This window comes from Suncus etruscus, chromosome 4 (assembly GCF_024139225.1).
Source record: "Suncus etruscus isolate mSunEtr1 chromosome 4, mSunEtr1.pri.cur, whole genome shotgun sequence".
In the NCBI taxonomy this organism is placed as follows: domain Eukaryota; kingdom Metazoa; phylum Chordata; class Mammalia; order Eulipotyphla; family Soricidae; genus Suncus; species Suncus etruscus.
In genome coordinates, this window is record NC_064851.1 from 89371606 (window position 1) to 89392700 (window position 21095).

The following is a 21095-nucleotide window of genomic DNA, read 5'->3' on the forward strand; positions in this document are numbered from 1 at the left end:
GCCAGGAATGGAACCCAGGTCCATTCTGGATCTACCATTTGCAAGCAAATGCTCTACCACTGTGCTCTCTCTCAGGCCCCTCATATTTCTCTGCTTTTTACAAATTGAGAAAAAAAGTGGACAGCAATAGGGGCAAGCAGTCTTATGAGCATGAGTGGTAATTAAAAATTATCAGACCTGGAGCCGGAGAGATAGCATGAAGGTAGGGCATTTGCCTTGCATGTAGAAGAATGGTGGTTCAAATCCCTGCATCCGATATGGTCTCCCGAGCCTGCCAGGAGCAATTTCTGAGCATAGAGTAGGAGTAACCCCTGAGCACTGCCAGGTGTGACCCAAAAACAAAAAAGAAAGAAAGAAAGAAAGAAAGAAAGAAAGAAAGAAAGAAAGAAAGAAGAGAAGAAGGAAGGAAGGAAGGAAGGAAGGAAGGAAGGAAGGAAGGAAAAGGAAGGAAAAGGAAGGAAGGAAGGAAGGAAAAGGAAGGAAGGAAGGAAGGAAGAAGGAAGGAAGGAAGGAAGGAAAAAGGAAGGAAGGAAGGAAAGAAAGAGAAAGAAAGAAAGAAAAAAGAAAGAAAGAAGGAAAGAAAGAAGAAAGAAGGAAAGAAAGAAAGAAAGAAAGAAAGAAAGAAAGAAAGAAAGAAAAAGAAAGAAAAAAGAAGAAAGAAAGAAAGAAAGAAGAAAGAAGGAAAGAAAGAAAGAAAGAAAGAAAGAAAGAAAGAAAGAAAGAAAGAAAATAATCAGACCTGAAAACTCAACCCAATGACAATAAAATCAAGAGACCTGAACTACAACAAGGTATACACAAAAGGGACCTGTTACTCTAGCAGTTCCGAGGGCTAAGGGTGGAGACAGGGGAAGCATGCTGGGAACAGTGGCAGAGGAAGATTAACACCAGTGATGGGAATTGTCCTAATTCACTGTCACTATGTACCTTAAATATAACTGTGAAAGACTAATAATTCACATTGTTCTCAATAAATTATAATAAAAAAGACCACCATAGGGCAAAGAGAAGTTTAGATACATGAAAAGTGCCAAATATCACTTATTGGGAAAATATAAATCAAAATAAATATAAATATTGACTCTACCTCAACTTGTGAGAATATGGGAAAAAGAAACACTGGTATATGTGATTGGGAATATAAATTGGTGCAGACTTTGTCAAATGGAATATGGAATGGAGTTTCCTGTTAATAAAAGAAAATTAAAATGATAATTCTACATGATGCACTCGTAGCACTTTTTGGGGTGTTGGGACATCTCCAGTATTCAGTAATCATTCATTCCTGGTATAGCTCATATAGGGTGCTGAAGACTGAACCCAGAGTTGCTGTAAACTATGCCAATATACTCCTAGGCATTTATCCACAGGAAATAAAAACACTAATTTGACAGGATACCTCTGTATTTATAGTAGCATTATTCACATTAACCAAACATGGAACCAACCTAAATGACCAAAAAGGGACTGGATGAAGAAACTATTCTCTATATTCTCAAAGGTCAACTATTCTGATAAAAGAATACCTACTGAGACAAAATAGATGGATGCTGAGGAGATTGTGCTAAGTAAAATAACTCAAAAACTAAATGTGAATATGAATAACTAAATCAAATAAACTGGTTTACAACAATTGTAACCTGTAGGCTGGGTTAAAAAACAAACAAACAAACAAAAAAACTATAGTGGTAGAATCAAAAAGGAAAGAGAGTGAGGAGAAGGAGAGAGATTGTGGAGAAGAAATTTGCATGCCCTACAGCAAGGCAGGTATGGGGGAAGGAAGGAGGAAAGTGGGAGACATCGGTGGTGGTGATGCAAAGGGGGCAGTGGTGAAGGATGGTGTACATCATATGACTTAAACCCAACAATGAACAAATTTGTAACTATGGTGCTTAAATAAGGCATTTAAAATAAAATAAAAGACCGGTGAAGGGGCTGGAGCGGTGGCGCAAACAGTAAGGTTTCTGTGTTGCACGTGCTAGACTAGGACGGACTGCTGTTCAATCCCCTGGCGTCTCATATGGTCCCCCAACCCAGGAGCAATTTCTGAGTGCATAGCCAGGAGTAACCCCTGAGCGTCACTGGTGTGGCCCAAAAAAAACAAAAACGAACAAACAAACAAAAAAGACAAAAAAGACTGGTGGTTACTAGAGGGTAAAGGAGAGTAGGGGTGGAAAAAATAGGTAATCTTTCTGGTGATGGCACTGAAACTTTGGAAATGGGTATAGAGAGTTCTATACAAATATAAAGATATAAGATACACTTCTGAAAGAAATCCTCTATCTCAAGCAGAAACAAATCAGCATACATCTTAATTAGAAAAATACTTGGTTACCAATACAGGGTAACCTTCACTCTGTGGTTCCATAATCTTTTTGCTAGGTCATGCAAATGTTGCTCAGCAGTCAACAGCTATAAATTAAGGTATACTGTTTCACTCTCATTAAAAGTCTATATGACAGAACCAGAGCAATAGTACAGCAAGTAGGGCACTTACTTGCACACAGCTGACTTGGGTTTGATCCCTTACACTACATAAAGTGAGTCCTCAATCACTCAGGAGCAATAAGCCCTGAGTATCACCAAATATGGCACAACATCCAAAAAAGAAAAATATTATTTATCTGATGGCAAAATATGGTTACAACACAGGATGATAATGGGGTGAGGGTGTGGGATCACCAACTCTGGCCTCATGCAAGAATCAAAATAAGTTTGTTAGGAAAAAATAAAACAGACACAGAAAGAGCTCTGCTAGGACAGCTTCCTCCTCAATGCCAATACAGAGACCAGAATTAAGTCAGATTTGCCTGTGACAAATTTGCATAATATTCAAAATTATTTTGTATTCCCAATTTAGGTTATCTGGTCAGAACTGATGTTTCTTCCAGCTTTAAACCTTTTCATTATAAGAGCAGTTAGTTTATATCCTCTGACTATTGGACAATAGTATATAATGTCTGTATGCCCATTAATAAAGTATAAGAAATTAATTCAAGCTCTTCAACTATAACTAAATGATTATATCCAAGCTACTGCATAATTGAATGAAAAAGCTCTAATGTAAAACATGAAGAAAGAGAAAAAGATGCTATATTTAGCAGGTGCTAAGTTCATATAACCAAAGTCAGAATCAATTAAGGAATATTATTATGAAACAGAAGGTGATTCAATCAAAACAGCTGTCAAATAACAGCTGTATTTAATGTAAATTATACGAGACTGTTTAATATTTCATTTGTTTATTATTAAACAAATAAGCTCACTGAACTTGGTTTGATAATCAAGCCCTTTGAGAAACAGACTAAACTGGCATCATCCATGAAAAATCTAAGAGCTGTTGAGAACAAAAGGATGGCTAAATTATGATCACTTTATGAATTTAACTAAACAAATACTTTCTGACTTTGACTATCATAAAAGCAAAGTTAGTACTAAATGATTAATTACAAAGTATATTTTAGTATTTGCTAAGAAAATCAACTCCGATCAACTGACATGACAACACAAAGTACTTTGTTTTATATTTTTTTCACTAAAACATAATCTATCATAAAATATTTTAGCTTTTGAAAGAATTTTAAGGGAAAACCTGTAAGTATTTAGTAACCTAGCTTAGCTGAAGTAATCTATCATTAATATTGAAGAGTATAGATACAATTACACAAAAATACTGAATTTCTCTATTACAAACCAAAATTTGTATCAAAATCATCACCATCACCATCACCACAACTATCTTCTACGTTTTCTACAGTTATTAATCATTTATATTATGTACAAAATATGCACATTAAGTTTACATAAAATATAAGACCCAGTTCCTAAAGCTGAGGAATGTAAAAGTAAAAGAAAATAATTGTATTTATTTTACAAAATAATTTTTCAAACTTGCATAAATTTTCAAAATAAGTAAAGATCAAATCAAGTAAGTGGAGACAAGATAAGATCATATAATGCAAAATAAAGTAAGCCAAACAAGTATGACAAACAGGTATGTCAAAGCAATTTTCAGGAGGAAGGATATAAGATGGGTATTATAAGAAGATAATGCCTGGGGCCTGAGAGATAGCATGGAGGTAAGGCATTTGCCTTTCATGCAGAAGGTCGGTGGCTTGAATCCTGGTATCCCATATGGTCCCCTGTGCCTGCCAGGGGCAATTTCTGAGCCTAGAGCCAGGAGTAACCCCTGAGTGCTGCCGGGTGTGAGCTCCCCCTCTCCCCAAAAGAAGAAGATAATGTCAAATTCAGGTAACACAAAGAAAATATTTCAAATTTTCTTTGGAATTTTACACTCTACTAGATATGTTCATAATGATCACAAAACATTCTCAAAAGTGCTATAAAAAATCTCTGGGTGAATAGCAAATATGGGAAAATGTTTACTGAGTACCAAAGAATTAACACTGTCAGAATTTCCAGAGGCAGTCTGAAAAAGAAGAGTGTTGTGGGTGTGACACTTACTAAACTAAAACTAGAAGCTTCAAGATTACAGACTGCAAATCTAAAGATCAAGGAGAGCAAGAGATGGCTGAATCATGACCACTTAAAGAAACTGATTAGATAGAGAATTCATGCTCTGTAAGAAGCCATATTTGCCCTCTGGGGGGTCAGGGTAGAAAAAAGATTCAAAAAGAAAGAAGGAATTTGAATCCAATGAATGAAAATACCTTTCCATATACCCATGACAATGAAAATCGATGTGACTATTCTGAAAAAAGGATATGGATCTTCCTTAAGATGCTTAAGTACAGATCATATTTCTGGCTGTAAAATATGAAAACAGTAATATACACAGTTAAATGGACCTCAACAAAATGAATATAAAAGCCAAGGTTGGGACCAGAGAGCATGGAAGCAGGATGTTTGCCTTGCATGCAGGACAGTGGTTCAAATCCCAGCATCCCATATGGTCCCCTGAGCCTGCCAGGAGCAATTTCTGAGCATAGAGCCAAGAGTAACCCCTGAGTGCTGCCAGGTGTGACCCAAAAATAAAAAACAAAACCAACAAAAGCCAAGGTTGAGGGGGCCAGAGAGATAGCACAGCAGTAGGGTGTTTGCCTGGCATGCAGCTGACCCAGAACAGACAGTGGTCCGAATCCCCCGAGCCTGCCAGGAGTAATTTCTAAGCACAGAGCCAGGAGTAACCTGTACATTTCCGGGTGTGATCCAAAAACCAAAAAAAAAAAAAAAGAGCCAAGGTTGAGGAATCAATTTGGAGTAGCTGAAAGAGGAAGAGTGGAGAAATCATAAGAAAAAACTGAGATGAAAGGTGGAGGAGTCACAGTAAATCATGGGCTTTATTTTGTGTGGAGGTGAAGAGGGGTTGGGCTACACTCATATGCTCAAGGGTTAGTCCTGTCTCTGCACTCAGGAATCACTCGTAGTGGTGCTGGAGGATCATATGAAGTGCAGAACCTGAGTTGGCCACATGCAAAACCCCATCCAATGTACAATCACTCCAGCCCCAATAAAGCATGAGCTTTAAACTTTAAATATCTGCCATGTCTATGACACTGAGGTCATATAAGCAATTAAGAATCAAGTAAATTGTTCCTCTTGGTTCTCTTCCCTTATTCTTTGCCTAACTTAAGAGGGGCCAGAAGCTGGCAAAAGAGGCAGAGAGGGGATGAAAGAGGCCAATTTGCATTATCTAAGAACAAGTCAAGTTATCCACAGTTAGATGAACCAGCCTCACAAAGTGTAATAGGGTGTAGAGAGAGGCAAAAAAAACTGCTTTATTTAATTACAACCCATCTTAATGCACTGAATAGTGAATACAGTGGAAAAGTAAACACACAAATATCATCCTATTTTTAAAAAATTTCATCCTACACACTTTCTCTGCCTACCTTGAAAATGTTCAGCCATTATCACTTCCAGAATTTGCCACAGAACTCAAGAATCTATTAGGAATTCTCAATGGGACTCTAACATGAGAGACTAAACATAATACTTATTATTATTATTATTATTATTATTATTATTATTATTATTATTTTGTTTGGGGTCAACACTCAGTGGTGTTCATAGCTTACTCCTTTCTGTGCTCAGAGATCACTCCTAGTGGATTCTGGGGAACAGAACCTTAGCCAGCTACATGCAATGCAAATTTCCTACCTGCTATACTATCACTCCAAACCCTAAATATAGTATTTTAAAAGGCAGAGACTGTTTTGCTCCCTGCTGGCTCTCTAGCACTTAGCAAAGTTTCCTAATATAAAAGGTGCTTAAAACACAGCTGCTTCTTTCCATGACATACACTGCTAAACAAGGTTTTAGAAAAGACAATCTTAAGAAGGATGTCTACAGATAAGACTGCCTTTTGGTTTGATAGGAAAAATTGATCTGGAGCTAGAAAGATAATACAGTAAAGTGCTTGTCCTGCACACAGCCTGCACACACACCAGGCTAGATCCCTGGTACAACATATACTCTCCCAAGCACAGCCAGTAGTGATCCCTGAGCATAAAGTCAGGAGGGAGTCTGTATATTGCCAGGTGTGCCTCAAAAGTCAGGAAAAAAAAAAGAAAACAATTGAGTCTAACAAAGCATAAAATTACATTGTGTACTTACTTTTTTTAATCCTATCAGTACCAACCAAATTTTTGATAAAATTTGTATTTCTTAAATTATACTACAACAATATAAACTAAATATCAAAGATCTAACTTTGAGTCATATAAAAAAAGTTATGTACATTTTTAGGTAGAAAAAGAATCCAGTATCAATGCTATTAAACACAGAGAGGAGGGGCTAGGAAGATGACCTTAATTCAGTCCTCAGTACCACATAGTTTCCAAACATCACACTTCAGCACAGCAGGGTCAGAACCTGAGTATCCCCAGCACTCTGGAACCAGAACAACACTGCATCTGTGAGCCTTCCACTTAAATGTCAGCTTAGTTGGCCAAGAAACAAAGCAAGTTTAACAATGCTTCAGGGACATCCCTCATCCCATCCAAAATAAATCACAAGAGGATCTCTTATTTTAGGAAAATAATTTTTTAATATATAACTTAGTTTTGGGGTTCTTTTTGGGTTTGGGTTTTGTTTGTTTGTGTGTTTGTTTTTTGGTTTTTTTTTTTGGGTCATACCTGGCAGCACTCAGGGGTTACTCCTGGCTCTATGCTCAGAAATCGCCCCTGGAAGGCTTGAGGGACCATATGGGATGCCGGGGTTTGAACCACCGACCTTCTGCATGCAAGGCAAACACCTTACCTCGATGCTATCTCTCTGGCCCCACTACTTAGTATTTTACTAATAACTCTTTTTAGTGATCATATTGAGAGTATACTATTTTAAAGTCAGAGAGCTCATATTGGGATTAAGGCGCATACCAACCAAGTATCACTCGGTGCAGCCCTGAAAAGTCCAGACACCACCAGTCTCCTTAGCCATCAGATAAAACAGTGGGCTGTTAGGATATCCCTGTCACACACACATATACACACACAACAACACACACACACACACACACACACACACACCTCCCACCCAGCTCCCTAGGGACTACTTGGGAAGCTTCCTTGACACTCCACCCTCCCACAATGATATACTATGTTAAGATTTATAGTAAACTATCATCCTTTTTTCAAAGTTAGGAAACTAAAACACAGTTTAGCGATTTCCTCAAGATTATACTTTTAGAAAGTAGAGAGCAGGTATTAAGATGGTATGCCCAATTCCCAAACCCAGTTAACCATAATATTAAGAGCTGAGCTACAATGAATCATTCCTTAAAAAATCCACCTGTGTCCAAAATCAACTTATTCAATCAATGTATTATTACTCATGATATCTTCTGAGGATATTGTACTTACAGTAAGAATATGTAACTATAACATTTGGCAGCATCTAAAAATGAATAGTAGAGTAAATGGGTCTTATTGAATGTTTCAGAATTTGAAAAGTCTTGCCAGTCCTGCTATCAGATTATTTCCTTCTCAGACCTTATTTTAATAATATAGGTAAGAGACAGGTAGCAGAAACCATAGATAAATCAGTGGTTCTCACCTAGGGTGATATTCTTTCTCCCATCCTATGAACATTTGGCAGTATCAACGAGTTGTTACGTGACAACTAGATGTTTCAGGGGCAATATAGCATTGCCACTGAAACTACTAGTGCCAACAGTAATCTCTTCTCTTTCTTCTTCTTTCTTTCTTTCTTTCTTTCTTTCTTTCTTTTTTCTTTCTTTCTTTCTTTCTTTCTTTCTTTCTTTCTTTTCTTTCTTTCTTTCTTTCTTTCTTTCTTTTCTTTTTTCTTTCTTCTTTCTCTCTCTCTCTTTCTTTCTTTCTTTCTTTTTTCTTTCTTTCTTCTCTTTCTCTTCTCTCTCTTCTCTTTCTTTCTTTCTTTCTTTTTTCTTTCTTTCTCTTCTTTCTTTCTTTCTTTCTTTCTTTCTTTCTTCTTTCTTTCTTTCTTTCTTTCTTTTTCTTTCTTTCTTTCTTTCTTTCTTTCTTTCTTTCTTTTTCTTTCTTTCTTTCTTTCTTTCTTTCTTTCTTTTCTTTCTTTTCTTTCTTTCTTTCTTTTTTTGGTTTCTTTGGGTCACACTCGATGATGCTCACGGGTTCCTCCTGGCTCTGCGCTTAGAAATCGCCCCTAACAGGCTTGGGGGACCATAATGGATGCTGGGATAGCACAGTGGTAGGAATGCAGCTGACCCCAGACAGACCTGGGTTCAAATCCCACATGGTCCCTCTAAGTCTATCTTTCCATGTTGTCACCAAACAAGAAATCATTCTGTTAAAGAACCATGCTAAGATAAAGAAACCCTAGTCAATACAAGGGATAAAATATCTGAGTCACTCAGCAGAGGGGGTGATTGGTGTGTTTACAGACTGTAACTATAAACACTCAGTACACTCAAAGTAACAATGTAGGTATGGGACAGTCTCCTGACTCATTAAATTTGAGATGCATATTATATATGACAGCAATTTCTACTCAAGATTCCCACCTTTAACAGCTGTGCTGTATTTTTATTTCAGATAAAAGAACTGAAAAAGCTTAAGTAAAAAGAAAAGTAGTTTACTGAAGAGATAAGAAAACCTTTTTTTTTTTTTTTGGTTTGGTTTTTGTACCACACCTAGAGGGCTTATTCATAGTGGGCTGTGGGATCATATGTGCTGCCAGGTACAGAGCCTAGGTCAGCCATTTTCAAACAAGCACCTACTCTTTAACACTCCAGCCCTGAGGTAAGAAACTTTTAATAAACAATACAAAGTGCCACTACAATAGATTGAGTGTTTCTTTTACTTACTGTAGGGCTGTAAAGGCTTAAAACAATTAAAGTTGTAGACACATAAGGGAAAATCAGAATTAATAAATATCCATGTGCTTCATTCTAGATATCTGTATTCGAAAGACTGAACACTATTTCAGGAAGATTACATTTAACTTCTCTATGGTTCTCTCCTGGATCTTCCTTTCTCTGAAGTTGGGGATCTCTATCCTAAGAGGAAACAGCAAACACTGGATACTTAGTAACCTCCATGAGAATGCCTGTCATACATGACAAATAAAGCTTCACAAAATGTTGCCTTGCTTTGCATCTTTGTTTTAGAATTCTGTACATTTTCTGTACCTGTAAGAATATCTGCACGTTTTCATTTGCTACTGATTCCTCTTTGACTAGACCTATCATGTTATTTTTCTTTCTATCCTCCTAAACATCCTAGTGTCCCAGATAGCACCAAATTCTCCTATCTTCACCCGAGTGTCTTATCCTTTATCATCCCTTTCCATTGCATTTTTGTTCTCTTGCAACTCTATCTTTACTCTCTCAAAACTAGTAACTAGTAATGGAATTATATAATGAGAATTTTTTATTTTTGTGGAAAGAGATGAGAGATTATCTGGAAGTAACCTCCACAATGCCTACCTGTCATCAGATGACTAACCCTGAAACAAGTGATTAGACCATTCAATTTAAAAGCATTAAGCTCTTTCCATCCACTCTAGTAACTTTGAAATGCCACAGATCAGTTCTCCCTGGGTTCTGATAAATAGCTTTGAGATCTAAACAGCAACATAATGGACCTAAATAACTCTCACTTTCACACATAACCATTCTTTTCTAAATTAGAAAAAGAGCTCACCATCCACCAATCATCCTAAAGGACAGCGGGCCAAATTTGCAAGACTATGGGCTCTCTGAAAACTACCATTTGATAATCGAAGCATTTAACTAAATGCGGATACATGATTCACCTAATAAGCCTTCTTTAACATTCTGCCAGGATTCGGAATGACTCATAAAAATCACCCCCCAAAAAAAGGCACGCAAGGTATATTTTGCCCTCCTACGTGGCTCTGCAGGTTTGTTCTTCCCCTAAGCATATCATTAGTGTAAGGTACTGATTAATTCTGAGGTATCCCAGGTCCTGTTGGGTAAATACGGTAGTGCACTTCATACAGTACAGGGGTGTAAAAAAAAAAAAAGGTTCATGCCAGGAACTTGGCAGATGCAACAAAGCGGAAACTTATTGTCTGTGAAATAAATCAAGTAGAATCTGTTTTGTTCTGTGTCAGCTTCTCCTAACCGGGCAACAGAGTATATATGTATGTATATGTATGTGTATGTATATATATATATATACATATACACACACATGCATATATACACATACATGTGTGTATGCACACATATTCCCTGAAACAGGCACATCGCCCACGCGTTCCACTTAAGTTTGAAGGCTTCTTGGAGACGCGTCTCTGGCTGTTGCTGGCCCGGACAACCCTTCCTTGGCTCAATTCTCCGGGGGCAGGTGAGGCCCGGGGCCCACCCAGGCCCAGGGGGTCCCGCCGCCGCCGAGCCAACGCCCCCTTACCTTGGTGAGCTGCGCGATCTTCTTGCTCATCTTCATGTGCAGGTCGGGACTGTAGTCCAGGCACTGGCCCGCGGGCTGCGCCGAGGGCGCCAGTTTGGCCGCTCCGGCCGCCGGGCCGCCGTAATAGTGCTGCTGCCAGCTCATGCCCGGGGTCGCCATCTTCCCGACAGACCCGGGCCGGGGTCCGAGCCCCGCGCGCAGGGGGCGGCCCGCGGAGCAACAGTCTGGCAGCCCGCAGCCGGAGCCGGAGCCGGACGGCAGCTAGCGGCCCCGACCCCGCACCTGCTCTAGCTCCGGAGGGAGCTCTACCGCGACGCCCTCGGGTCACTCCCGTCCGGAAAGGGGTGCCCCCACCCGACCCCACCTCAGCCCGAGGCCGCGGGTGTCACCCCCCGCGCGGGACGCAAGCCCAGGGCCCCTCCGGCGGTTGCCCCGGGCTGGCCGCCGGCTCCCAGCCGCTCTGCAGACGGCGCGCGGCAGCGGCCTCGTGGGCACCGTGGCCCCGCAGGCCCCGCGACCACCTGCACCCGACGCCCGAGCGGGCTGCGGCGAGAGGAGGAGACGGGCGGGAGGCTGCGGAGAGGCGGGGACCTGGGGGGACGCGGGAGGCGCGCGGCGCGGTTACCAGGGCGCGCGGGGCCGCCCACGTCATTTCTCCGCAGCCAGGCCCCGCCCCGGCCCCGCGGCCCGTGCCAGGCTCTCGCGAGCGGCGCGCGGGGACCCCGTGCCCGGTGCTCGCTCGCAGTGGGCCCGCCGGCGCGGCTTGGCAGGCTCTAGTTTATTTTTATTCATTTATTCATTCATTCATTTATTTATTTACTTATTTATTATTTTGGTTTTTGGGCCACACCCGGTGATGCTCAGGGCTCCACCTGGCTATGCACTCGGAAATCGCTCCTGGTTTGGGGGACCCTATGGGATGCCTGGGATCAAACCGCGGTCCGTCCTAGTTTAGCGCGTGCAAGGCAAACGCCCCACCATCCGGCCTTGAGGCTTTAGTTTAGAGTGGGATAAAAGTCGGAGGATTGGGTCCGCGGTGGAAACAGGGCGCGGGACTTGCCTCTCACGCGCGCCGTCTCGTGCCCTGGGCCCGAGTGGCGCTTCCCCGGGACCCTCCAGCCCCCTCCCACCGAAGACCTCAGTGCCAGCGGTCGTGGATGCCCCCGGCGTGGAGACCCCAGCTTTCTTTCCTGCCCTGCCCTTTGCCTCTCTAACCTGCACATAGATGATGTTTATAGCTTGGACCGACAGACCAACTAACTACGTGACAGATACTGTCCCGCATTCCACACCGATGTGTCTGGGCGGAGACGGTCTGTTGACATCCTATGGCACGTACTTGGTTTTCACTAGTTGGATGGATCTTGAAACAGATAAGAAATCCTGTTGGCTGAAAGTAAAGTAGGGCAGGGATCAGAGGATGCTGCAGACTGAGCTTAAGGATGGGATGGGATGGGATGGGAAGGGAGGGGAGAGGAGGGGAAAGGAGGGAAGGTTAATTGTGCTGTTTCTTAGTATTTTTTTTTCCCTTTCCTGACTTTGTTACTTATTGTTGATTTTCTCTTATTTCTCCTAACATCTCTACTCGCACAGGGCTTCCCCAGCCTCCCACCCCCAGCAATGTGTATTAAGGTAAATTCAAGTCATCTGAGAGCAATCTTAACACAAACTTTTAAATGTAGAATTGTGTCATTAAAAAATAAAGTAGAAACTACTGACTGAATCCCCCACATTGTAATATGTGAGTTATGTAAGTTTGCTTTAGTAATAACCATTTTTAAAAATAAATCCGAGCTTAAGTCTCTGATTTGGGGCCAGAGAGATAGTAAGTACAGCAAGTAAAGAGCTTGCCATGCACAGAGACTGACTATATTGTTTCCTGAGTGCTGCCAGGAGTGGACTCTGAGCAAAATATAAACCTATTAGATAAATATTGAATATGATTTGAATAGGGTACTGAAATGCTTCTAAAACTGTTGGAACTTCAGAAAAGAAATTTGACATTAAATCTTTCTAGATGATTAGTTTTTTCCTAGAGCCCCCCCCCTCCAATCATCTGCCAAAGATCTTTTTGAATAAGTTGTCTAGTTCCAAGGTTTTGAGTACAGCAGACAGCTGGAAACAATATCATGCAAGTTGCTCCCTTCTTAAACCTTAATTACTAAATGAAGAAAATGAGGAGCTAGCCATTTTCTTTATATTCTAAGTAAAATTATTTACTCAAATGACTCCCAGTGTCCTTAAATTTTTATAGCTAAGTCATATGAGGCCTAAAATGTTTTTGTTTTTGTTATTATGACATAGTGGTAAATAGATACGATGGGAAATTGGAGTTTCTACCAATACAATACAGCATAGCCCAAGTGGAACCTTATCCTAATTAACAACATTCTTCAATCACTGGTCCACAGGTGTATAAAACCATGGGTGTACTGCCTTGGTTATAACTGCTGGTCCAGAGCTTAAGAGATGCTTTGTGTACAAGTGACACAAGTTTGATCACACCACTGCATATGTCCATACACACACGCCCACCAGGAGTGATCCCAGAGTGCAGAGCCAGGAATAAGTCCTGAGTAGCATTGGATGGACCCCAAAACAAAAATTGCCAGTTCATAGGTATAAAAGATTGAAGAATGGTGTTCTAGACTCCCAAAATATTTTACTATTTTTACCTTACCACATGGTACAGAGCATTATCTGATATAGAATTTTATTTCATAATAAGTAGAAAACTTAAAAATGATATATTATACTCATAATCCCATCATCCAGAATTTTAATGTTTTAAAATTTAGTAAAGGAGGTTTATAAGAGAAGAAATGAGTAAAATTTGCTAGGCCAGAAATCTTTCTTTAGGGTCTTTTTTTCTAGGGAGATGATTTAGATAGAAATATTTGTCAAATGCGGGGAATTGGTGTTGAGAATAGTCTCTGTCATCAAGTTATTAGGTTAGTGGAAAAGACAAACAAGTGAAGAATTTGGTGCAATATACTGTTAGGAATGTTTATAGAACCCACAAGCAGACATAATCTAGTTCTTGCAATACCAGAGAAGTTTCAAACAAACAGGTAATGCTTGAATGGATTCCTGAGCTTTTCAGATAAAGAAGTTTAGTAGACCACCAACTCTGAGGATAGCAATGGCAAATTTCTGGAGATGAGAGAGAACCTGACCCATTTGGGATTGGCAAGTGATACAGTGTGGCTGGAGCAAAAAAATTGGTGGGTGTCAAAATATGAGGTAAAGCTGATACTAAGTTATTCATGTTGAGAGACAGTCTCCTGATAAGGGAATGAAGACTGCTGAAAGCAATGATGAGCCACTGAAGAGTATTAAACAGAAAAATGAAACCACCTCACTGGTGGTACTGAGGGAAACATGGGATTCCAGAGATGTAAACAACTATGCTCTCTCCCCAACCCCTAAAAATGTCATACTAATATTCATACACATATTTCAGTCATAGTTAATATTTGGAGTGATGTACTTTCTAAATTGCCAGAAATGATGAGAGGGAAGAAGAAAACTGTAGCATTGACTGAAGGCCAAGGAATGATCTGATTAAGTTAATGAGGATTGCAAATCTTCCAAGAGGGATACCAATAAGTAATTGCATGGTTATAAAATTTAATAATATTTTATCAAAATAACACCTTCTATCCTAAATCTCCCAAATCGCATATAATTTAGGCTCTAAAGATTTTATTAACCAAGGGCTTTAGTATCTAAAGTTAAACAGAAGTAGAATTGAGATTAGTTTAATTTTGATAGAATCAGAATTATAATTAGCCATGAGCTCAAAAGTTGATGCCAAAAGCACAAGCAGAAAATAAAATACTGTAAGTTATAATTAATTCAGATTTAAAACTTCCATATAAACTGGAGATATAATACTGTAGATAAGTGCATACATTGCCACATAGTCCTCCAAGCACCTCTGAAAGTGACCTCTGAGCACAGCAGGAATAGCTACCCCATCCTCCCCCCTCTAAAAAAAAACCTTTTGTGTACAATGAAGGATGTTATCAACAAAAGGAAAAGGCAAGTCATGAGGTCAGAAAATTTTTGAAAATTTCATATCTGGTAAGTGATTTACATTCAGAATTCTTAACACATAATTCAACAGCACTCACCTAAAACATGATACTCCAGTATAATTCTAAATATGGATGTAGACCTGTTTGGTTATAAATCCAGACGATTCAAACTGGTAGATGTCATCAAATACCTACTGTTAAGAAACATGAGGCTTGCTCTTCAAGCCAATGTTCTCCCTTAAACAAATAATTTGCTTGTCTTTTTCTTTGCTTGCTTAAGCACCACAGAAGCATATGCTTCTCTTCAACACATATTTCTCATCTTTCACTTTTTTCTAAACAAGTATTATTCAACAAAACTATGTTTCTTAACTATTCCTCCTCTTCTTGAAATTCTTTTCTGTTAGTAAAAAGTGTGTTGAGGTTGAGACTGACTTTCCTGCAAAAAGCAATTTATCACTCCATCCTGAGCCCATGGACCACTAAGAAATCAGGTAGTAGGGATCAACTCTGTGCAGGCATAGTTTGATGACTGTCTCCTGGAACTGGTGGGACATAAGTGCCCATGCTAGATAGGTGCTCATGGCAGAATATGCCAGTCCAGACTCAAGCCAGCCATTGCCTTGAGCCAATGGTCCTCAAACTAGGGCCTGCAGGCCACATATTGTATTTATTCCCATTTTGTTTCTTCACTTCTAAATAATATATATGCAGTATGCATAGAAATTTGTTCATAAGTTTTGTTTTTACTATAATTTGGCCCTCCAACAGTCTGAAGGACAGTGAACTGGCCCCCTGTTTAAAAAGTTCGAGGAGCAGTGGTGGCCAAAGTTGATCACACAGAGATGTAGTAGCACTCTTTTTTCTAGTCTGTCTCTCTTGCTTCCCTTAATGGAGCCTTCTGCAACAGAACTAAATCTACCCCTAACCTCTAGCCCTAAACCAAACCCTTAACTCTACCCCCTAACCCTACCCTGGCCCCTAACTCAAACCCCTAAACCTAACCCAAACCCAAGAGTACAGGCTTTCCTTGTGAAAACACCCAGTATGCAGAAAACTATTAGACCAAGACAATCTGGAGAAATTTCCCCAAAGTTATTCACACTTTTTTCCCAATCTGAAGAACTCTCTTGAACACATATCTCAATATTTCTCCAAGAAGTTACTTCAAATAAGGCTATCTTTTGATTAGTGTTTGACCATTTAGTTCCTGAAACAACTGTTTTGTGAACAATTTGGTAAATCAGTGTTACAATAAAAAATTTTTTCACTTATAAAAAGATATTTTACTTTAAAACTGAATTAAGAAGAAATAAAATTATCTACTATGATATCACCTCCCAGCTTACTTTTTCCAATTTTTGCAGAATATGTAAAACCAGGGACCAGAGCTATCACACAATGGGTAGGACTTTGCCTTGTATGCAGCCGAGCCAGGTTCAATCCCCTGCATCCCATATAGTCCCCTGAGCCAGCCAGGAGTGATTTCTGAACACAGAGCCAGGATTTATCCCTAAGTGTTGCCAAATCGGCCCCAAAACTTATATATATGTAAAATTGATACTGTTACCAATGATTTGAATAGTAACTATCATTTCCAGCTACTAATTTCTAAAAGTAGTTAAGGCAAGAAGATATAGTGAAAAGTTCCTTCATGCAAATATATCAAAGACTATACTTGATATTCATCAATTTGCTTGTCCACCAGCTATTCTAGACATCACCCTTGGATAGCAGTTCAATTGATCTAAGTGAGTATCTTAATGGGAGAACCCCCTGGCCTTTCCTAAGGAATTTAAACGATGTACTCTCTTTTCAGGTTGAGGTTGCTACATTTTTTATCAATACTAGACCAAACATGGAAGAATAAGGATTCGATTATATAAATATCACACCTTTCATTATATAACAATTATCCTAATGTTCCTGATCAATTATTCTCTCCATATACAAGTATTCTCTTCTTAAAGGAATAAAGAAAGGCTGGGGGCCAAGGATGAAGTGGTTTCAGCTGCATTGGTGGGGAAAAATAAGGACAGAACTAAAGATCCAAGCCAAAGTCAATGACAATAGAATCAAGAGACCTAAAGTTTAACAATTTAAACTTAAATGGGCCTGATATATTAATAGGTAGGGGGCAAAAGGTGATGGTATTAAATGTACTCTGGGATCATGGGTGAAGGGAGGTTGACACTGGCTATCAAATGGAATGGCTCTGACTCACTATATATCTGAAATTCAACTATGAAGGACTCTGTAGATCACAATTATTTCAATAAAATAAGACATTTTAAAATGTATTTTCTTATGTAAAAGAAATGGTTTTATTTAATAAATATGAAGAAGGAGAAAGAGGATTAACAGAAGAATATAGATATAGGAGAGCCCTATAAAATGAAGGAAAGTCATTTTCATGCCACAAACTGGGATGTAGGCAAAACAAAAATATGTACAAAATATTTCATTTTTTCTCCTTGTTCTCTGACTTAAAAAGCCAAAGTAAGCATATGATAATCATAGCTCTAGGTTTTTTTAAATTTTCACTGAAGTGAGAAATTTACCTGATTTTCTTGTACCCACTCACAAAGGTAGTCTAACTCTATAATCTAGTAAAAGCTAAAATATATGAGAATAGGAAGCATACATGCTGCAGGTAGGTCACTGGGTATAATGAGAAGCTAATCCTTTCTCACTTCAGGTTGCATACTCTGAATAGATTGTACACTCTATTCTTACCATTGAGTACAAATTAGCATATATTGGTTCTAAATGCATGTTTTATCTGGACAATGTCCAACAGTGCAGAGTGTTTCCAAAGTAACCAAGCCCACTCCAACATGGGTAATGTGATAAATGATTCCACAGTAGATTCCAGTCTTGTTTTCATTACTGTTCTATTATTGTGCATGCTTCACTTTGGTATCTTTGGTCAAAAAATTTCTCCCCTCAGTTGTGTCATCATGCACTACTCTCCATATCTTTTTAGAACAGAAGATTTACATAGCCAAGAACATATGCTTATATTGTAAATGAGCCAACAGTCTGCAAACTTAATGTATAATCTTGAAGGTGAAAGATTGTCTTATTTTTTTCTGAGCAGAATCTCACTGCAAAGCCACATTATTTACAGTTCTATAAACCTGCTTAAGCTTACATATCCTTACCAGGATGTTTTCTGCTTTACCACATTTGCAGCTCTAGTGCACATCTGTACCTTAAATGTCCCTTACAAAACTTGTTTTTCTATGAATTCTAGCAAGGCATTCTCTGCTTTGCCACATATTTGCAACTCTGATGCAAATTTGCATCTTCCATTTCTGAAGTTCCATTATGCATGAGACTGTCCAAATCTTGGGGCCCATTTTAGCAGGGCAATTGATTTCCAACAGTGCCTAATGAGAAAAACATTTCCAGAAGATTTTCCAGAGAGTTTACTTTCTACTGTTTTAATTGATGTTATTGTCTTAGTTTAGGTTCACTCATAAACAGAATCATGTATGTAATTTATAATCTGATAGATGACCTGAAATAGTAGGGAGAAAGGAGATTATTGAGAGAAATGGCAATAAAGGTTATATAACTGAATCAAGTTCCGGTGAGGATAATGGAACTCATATCTTCCAAGAATCCTTTAAGAACCAGGTAAAATATACCTCAGAATTGTCCCTCCAGAGAATGGGAAGTGGAGACCTTCACTGCCTGGCTTCTTGACCCAATACATGAGACCCACTTGAAGAATTTCTCTGGCACCATGTTCTGGTTTGAACATTCTCCTGTTCTTCTTTAATTAAATATCCTCATCTCTTCATTGTTTAGAGCCTAATTTATAAAACTTGTCTGTTTCTACTAGGGAGGAAAATGAATCCTTTTCTATAAATTCTCTCTTATCAAAGGCAATGAATAGGGAAAAAAAAACCACACACATTTTATAAAGTTAGTACAAGCCAAGGGCTTAAAGCATAATATATTGACTAAGGCTTGCATGTGGATGACCCAAGTTTGATCCTTATTACCACATAGAGTTCCTTGAACCCTGCCAGTAGTGAATCTTTTTGTTTGGTTGGTTTTGGTTGAAATTACACCCAGCAGTACTAAGGGATTATTCTGTGCTCAGAAATCCTCCTGGCAGGCTCAAGGGAAAATATGGGGTGAAGGGGATCAAATCTGGGTTCGTCCTGGGTCGGCTGCATGTAAGGCAAACTATGTTCTACCGCTGTGTTGTCACTGCAGCTCCCTCAGGAGTGAATATTGAGCACAGAGCTAGGAATAAGCTCTATACACCACAGAATGTAGCACAAAAACAAAACTAAGCAAAACAAAACAGAAAGTTAAGTAGTATCTACTAGGAAAGATCATTGCAATAAGAGTTAAGAGATTATGTGATTGTTATTGTGTGTGTGTGTGTGTGTGTGTAAAAACGCACGCACGCGTGCGTTTTTCCTATGATTATCTCTGAATAAATAATTGGTTTTCTAATCTTTTTTATTCCAAAACCTGGTTCCTCAGGAGATAAAACTGCCTGAATAGTTTCTCCCATTTTGTGGGTGGCCTTTGTACCCAAAACTCATCAGATAAAGGAGCTAATATCTAAGATATACAAAGTACTGACAGAATTTTACCAAAAAAAAAAAAAAAAAAACTCCCATTTAAACCCATTAAAAAATGGGGAGAACAAATCGACAGACACTTCCTCAAAGAAGAAATACAATGGCCAAGGGCAAATGAAAAATTGCTCTACAACTCTAATCATTAGGGACATGCAAATCAAAACAATGAGGTACCACCTCACACCACAGAGATTGACTCACATCACAAAGCACAAGAACAATCAGTGCTGATGGAAATGTAGGGAGAAAGGAACTCTCATTTACTGCTGGTGGGAATGCAGTGTAGTCTAGCCTTTATGAAAAACAATATGGAGATTCCTCAAAAAACTAGAAATGAGCTCCTGTATGATCCAGCTCTTAGGGATATATCCTAGGGACACAAAAACACAATACAAAAATGTCCTCTGCACACCTATATTCAATGCAACACTATTTACAAAAGCCAGAATCTGGGGACAAACCAGATGTCTGAAAACAGATGAGTGGCTAAAGTAACTGAGGTACATATACACAATGGAATACTATGCAGCTGTCAGGAAAAATGAAGTTATGAAATTTTCCTATACATGGATGGACATAGAAACTATTGTGCTGAGTGAAATGAGTCAGAGGAAGAGAGATAGACATAGAATAGTCTCACTCATTTATGGGATTTAAGAAAAATAAAAGATAGTGTGGCAATAATACCCAGAGACAATAGAGATGATGTTTGAAAGGATCAGTCCATGATATGAAGCTTTCCACAAAGATTGGTGAGTCCACTTAGAAAAATAACTATAGAAAAATGATAATGGTAGTGAGTGAGAGAAATAGAATGCTTGTCTCAAAGACAGGCAGGGGATAGGGAAGGAGGGAGATGGGGGCATTGGTGGTGAGATGATTGCACTGGTGAAAGGGGGTGTACTTTTTCATGACTGAAACCCAACTATAAACATGTTTGTAATCATGGTGCTTAAATAAATTATATTTATCATATAAATATAATAATAAATAATATTAACATATTAATAAATAAATAATTAAAATAAAAAGATTAATAAATAAAATAAAATAAATAATAACTGTCAGTTTTCCAATAAAAGCTAATAGAATATTAAGCAAAAAGTAGTGTAATATTTTTCTGATTATTTTTTTAATATAATTTTTATTTTGATCATAGTGTCTTACATATTGTTGACAATAACATTTTAGGTACATATTTACATAAAATCAGGGGGGATTCCCATCACCAAATTGTCCTCCCTACCCCTCCATTTTTGTCCTACCTCCCATTTCCTCTTCCCTCACCCCCAGGGCGGCTAGAATATGTGGTCCCCTCTGTATCCAACCCACTACTTAGTAGTCTTGCACCTGTTTGGTCTTGATGCCTCCCTTATCTCCCCCTCTAACTGTAGGCAGGACTAGCTAGTTCAAGTTGCGTGCTTTTGCCTGAAAAAGAGAAGATAAATAAACTGGGGTAAGAGTCTAATACTCCAAAAATAGGTGGAATCCTTCTAGAGGTTCTCATCATCGATTTGGGAGATGAAGGAGAGAAAGAAGGTGAAACACTCCACCAGTACCAAAAAAAAGTGTCAATTATCCAGTGAGGACTCCAGCTATATCGATAAGCACCACAA

General features: G+C 39.0%; 1 protein-coding gene and 1 long non-coding RNA gene across 2 annotated transcripts in view; both read right to left on the minus strand.

Annotated features, from left to right (window-relative positions):
- FAM184A (family with sequence similarity 184 member A) overlaps positions 1 to 11127 on the minus strand; it is a 134541-nt gene extending 123414 nt beyond the window's left edge. The window contains exon 1 of the mRNA XM_049771379.1: positions 10833 to 11127. Coding sequence (XP_049627336.1) covers positions 10833 to 10991 — 159 coding nt within the window. The 5' untranslated portion in view covers positions 10992 to 11127. The remainder of the gene's footprint in view (positions 1 to 10832) is intronic.
- LOC126006058 (uncharacterized) overlaps positions 1 to 21095 on the minus strand; it is a 684655-nt gene that overhangs the window by 243653 nt on the left and 419907 nt on the right. The gene's annotated exons all lie outside the window — the stretch shown is intronic.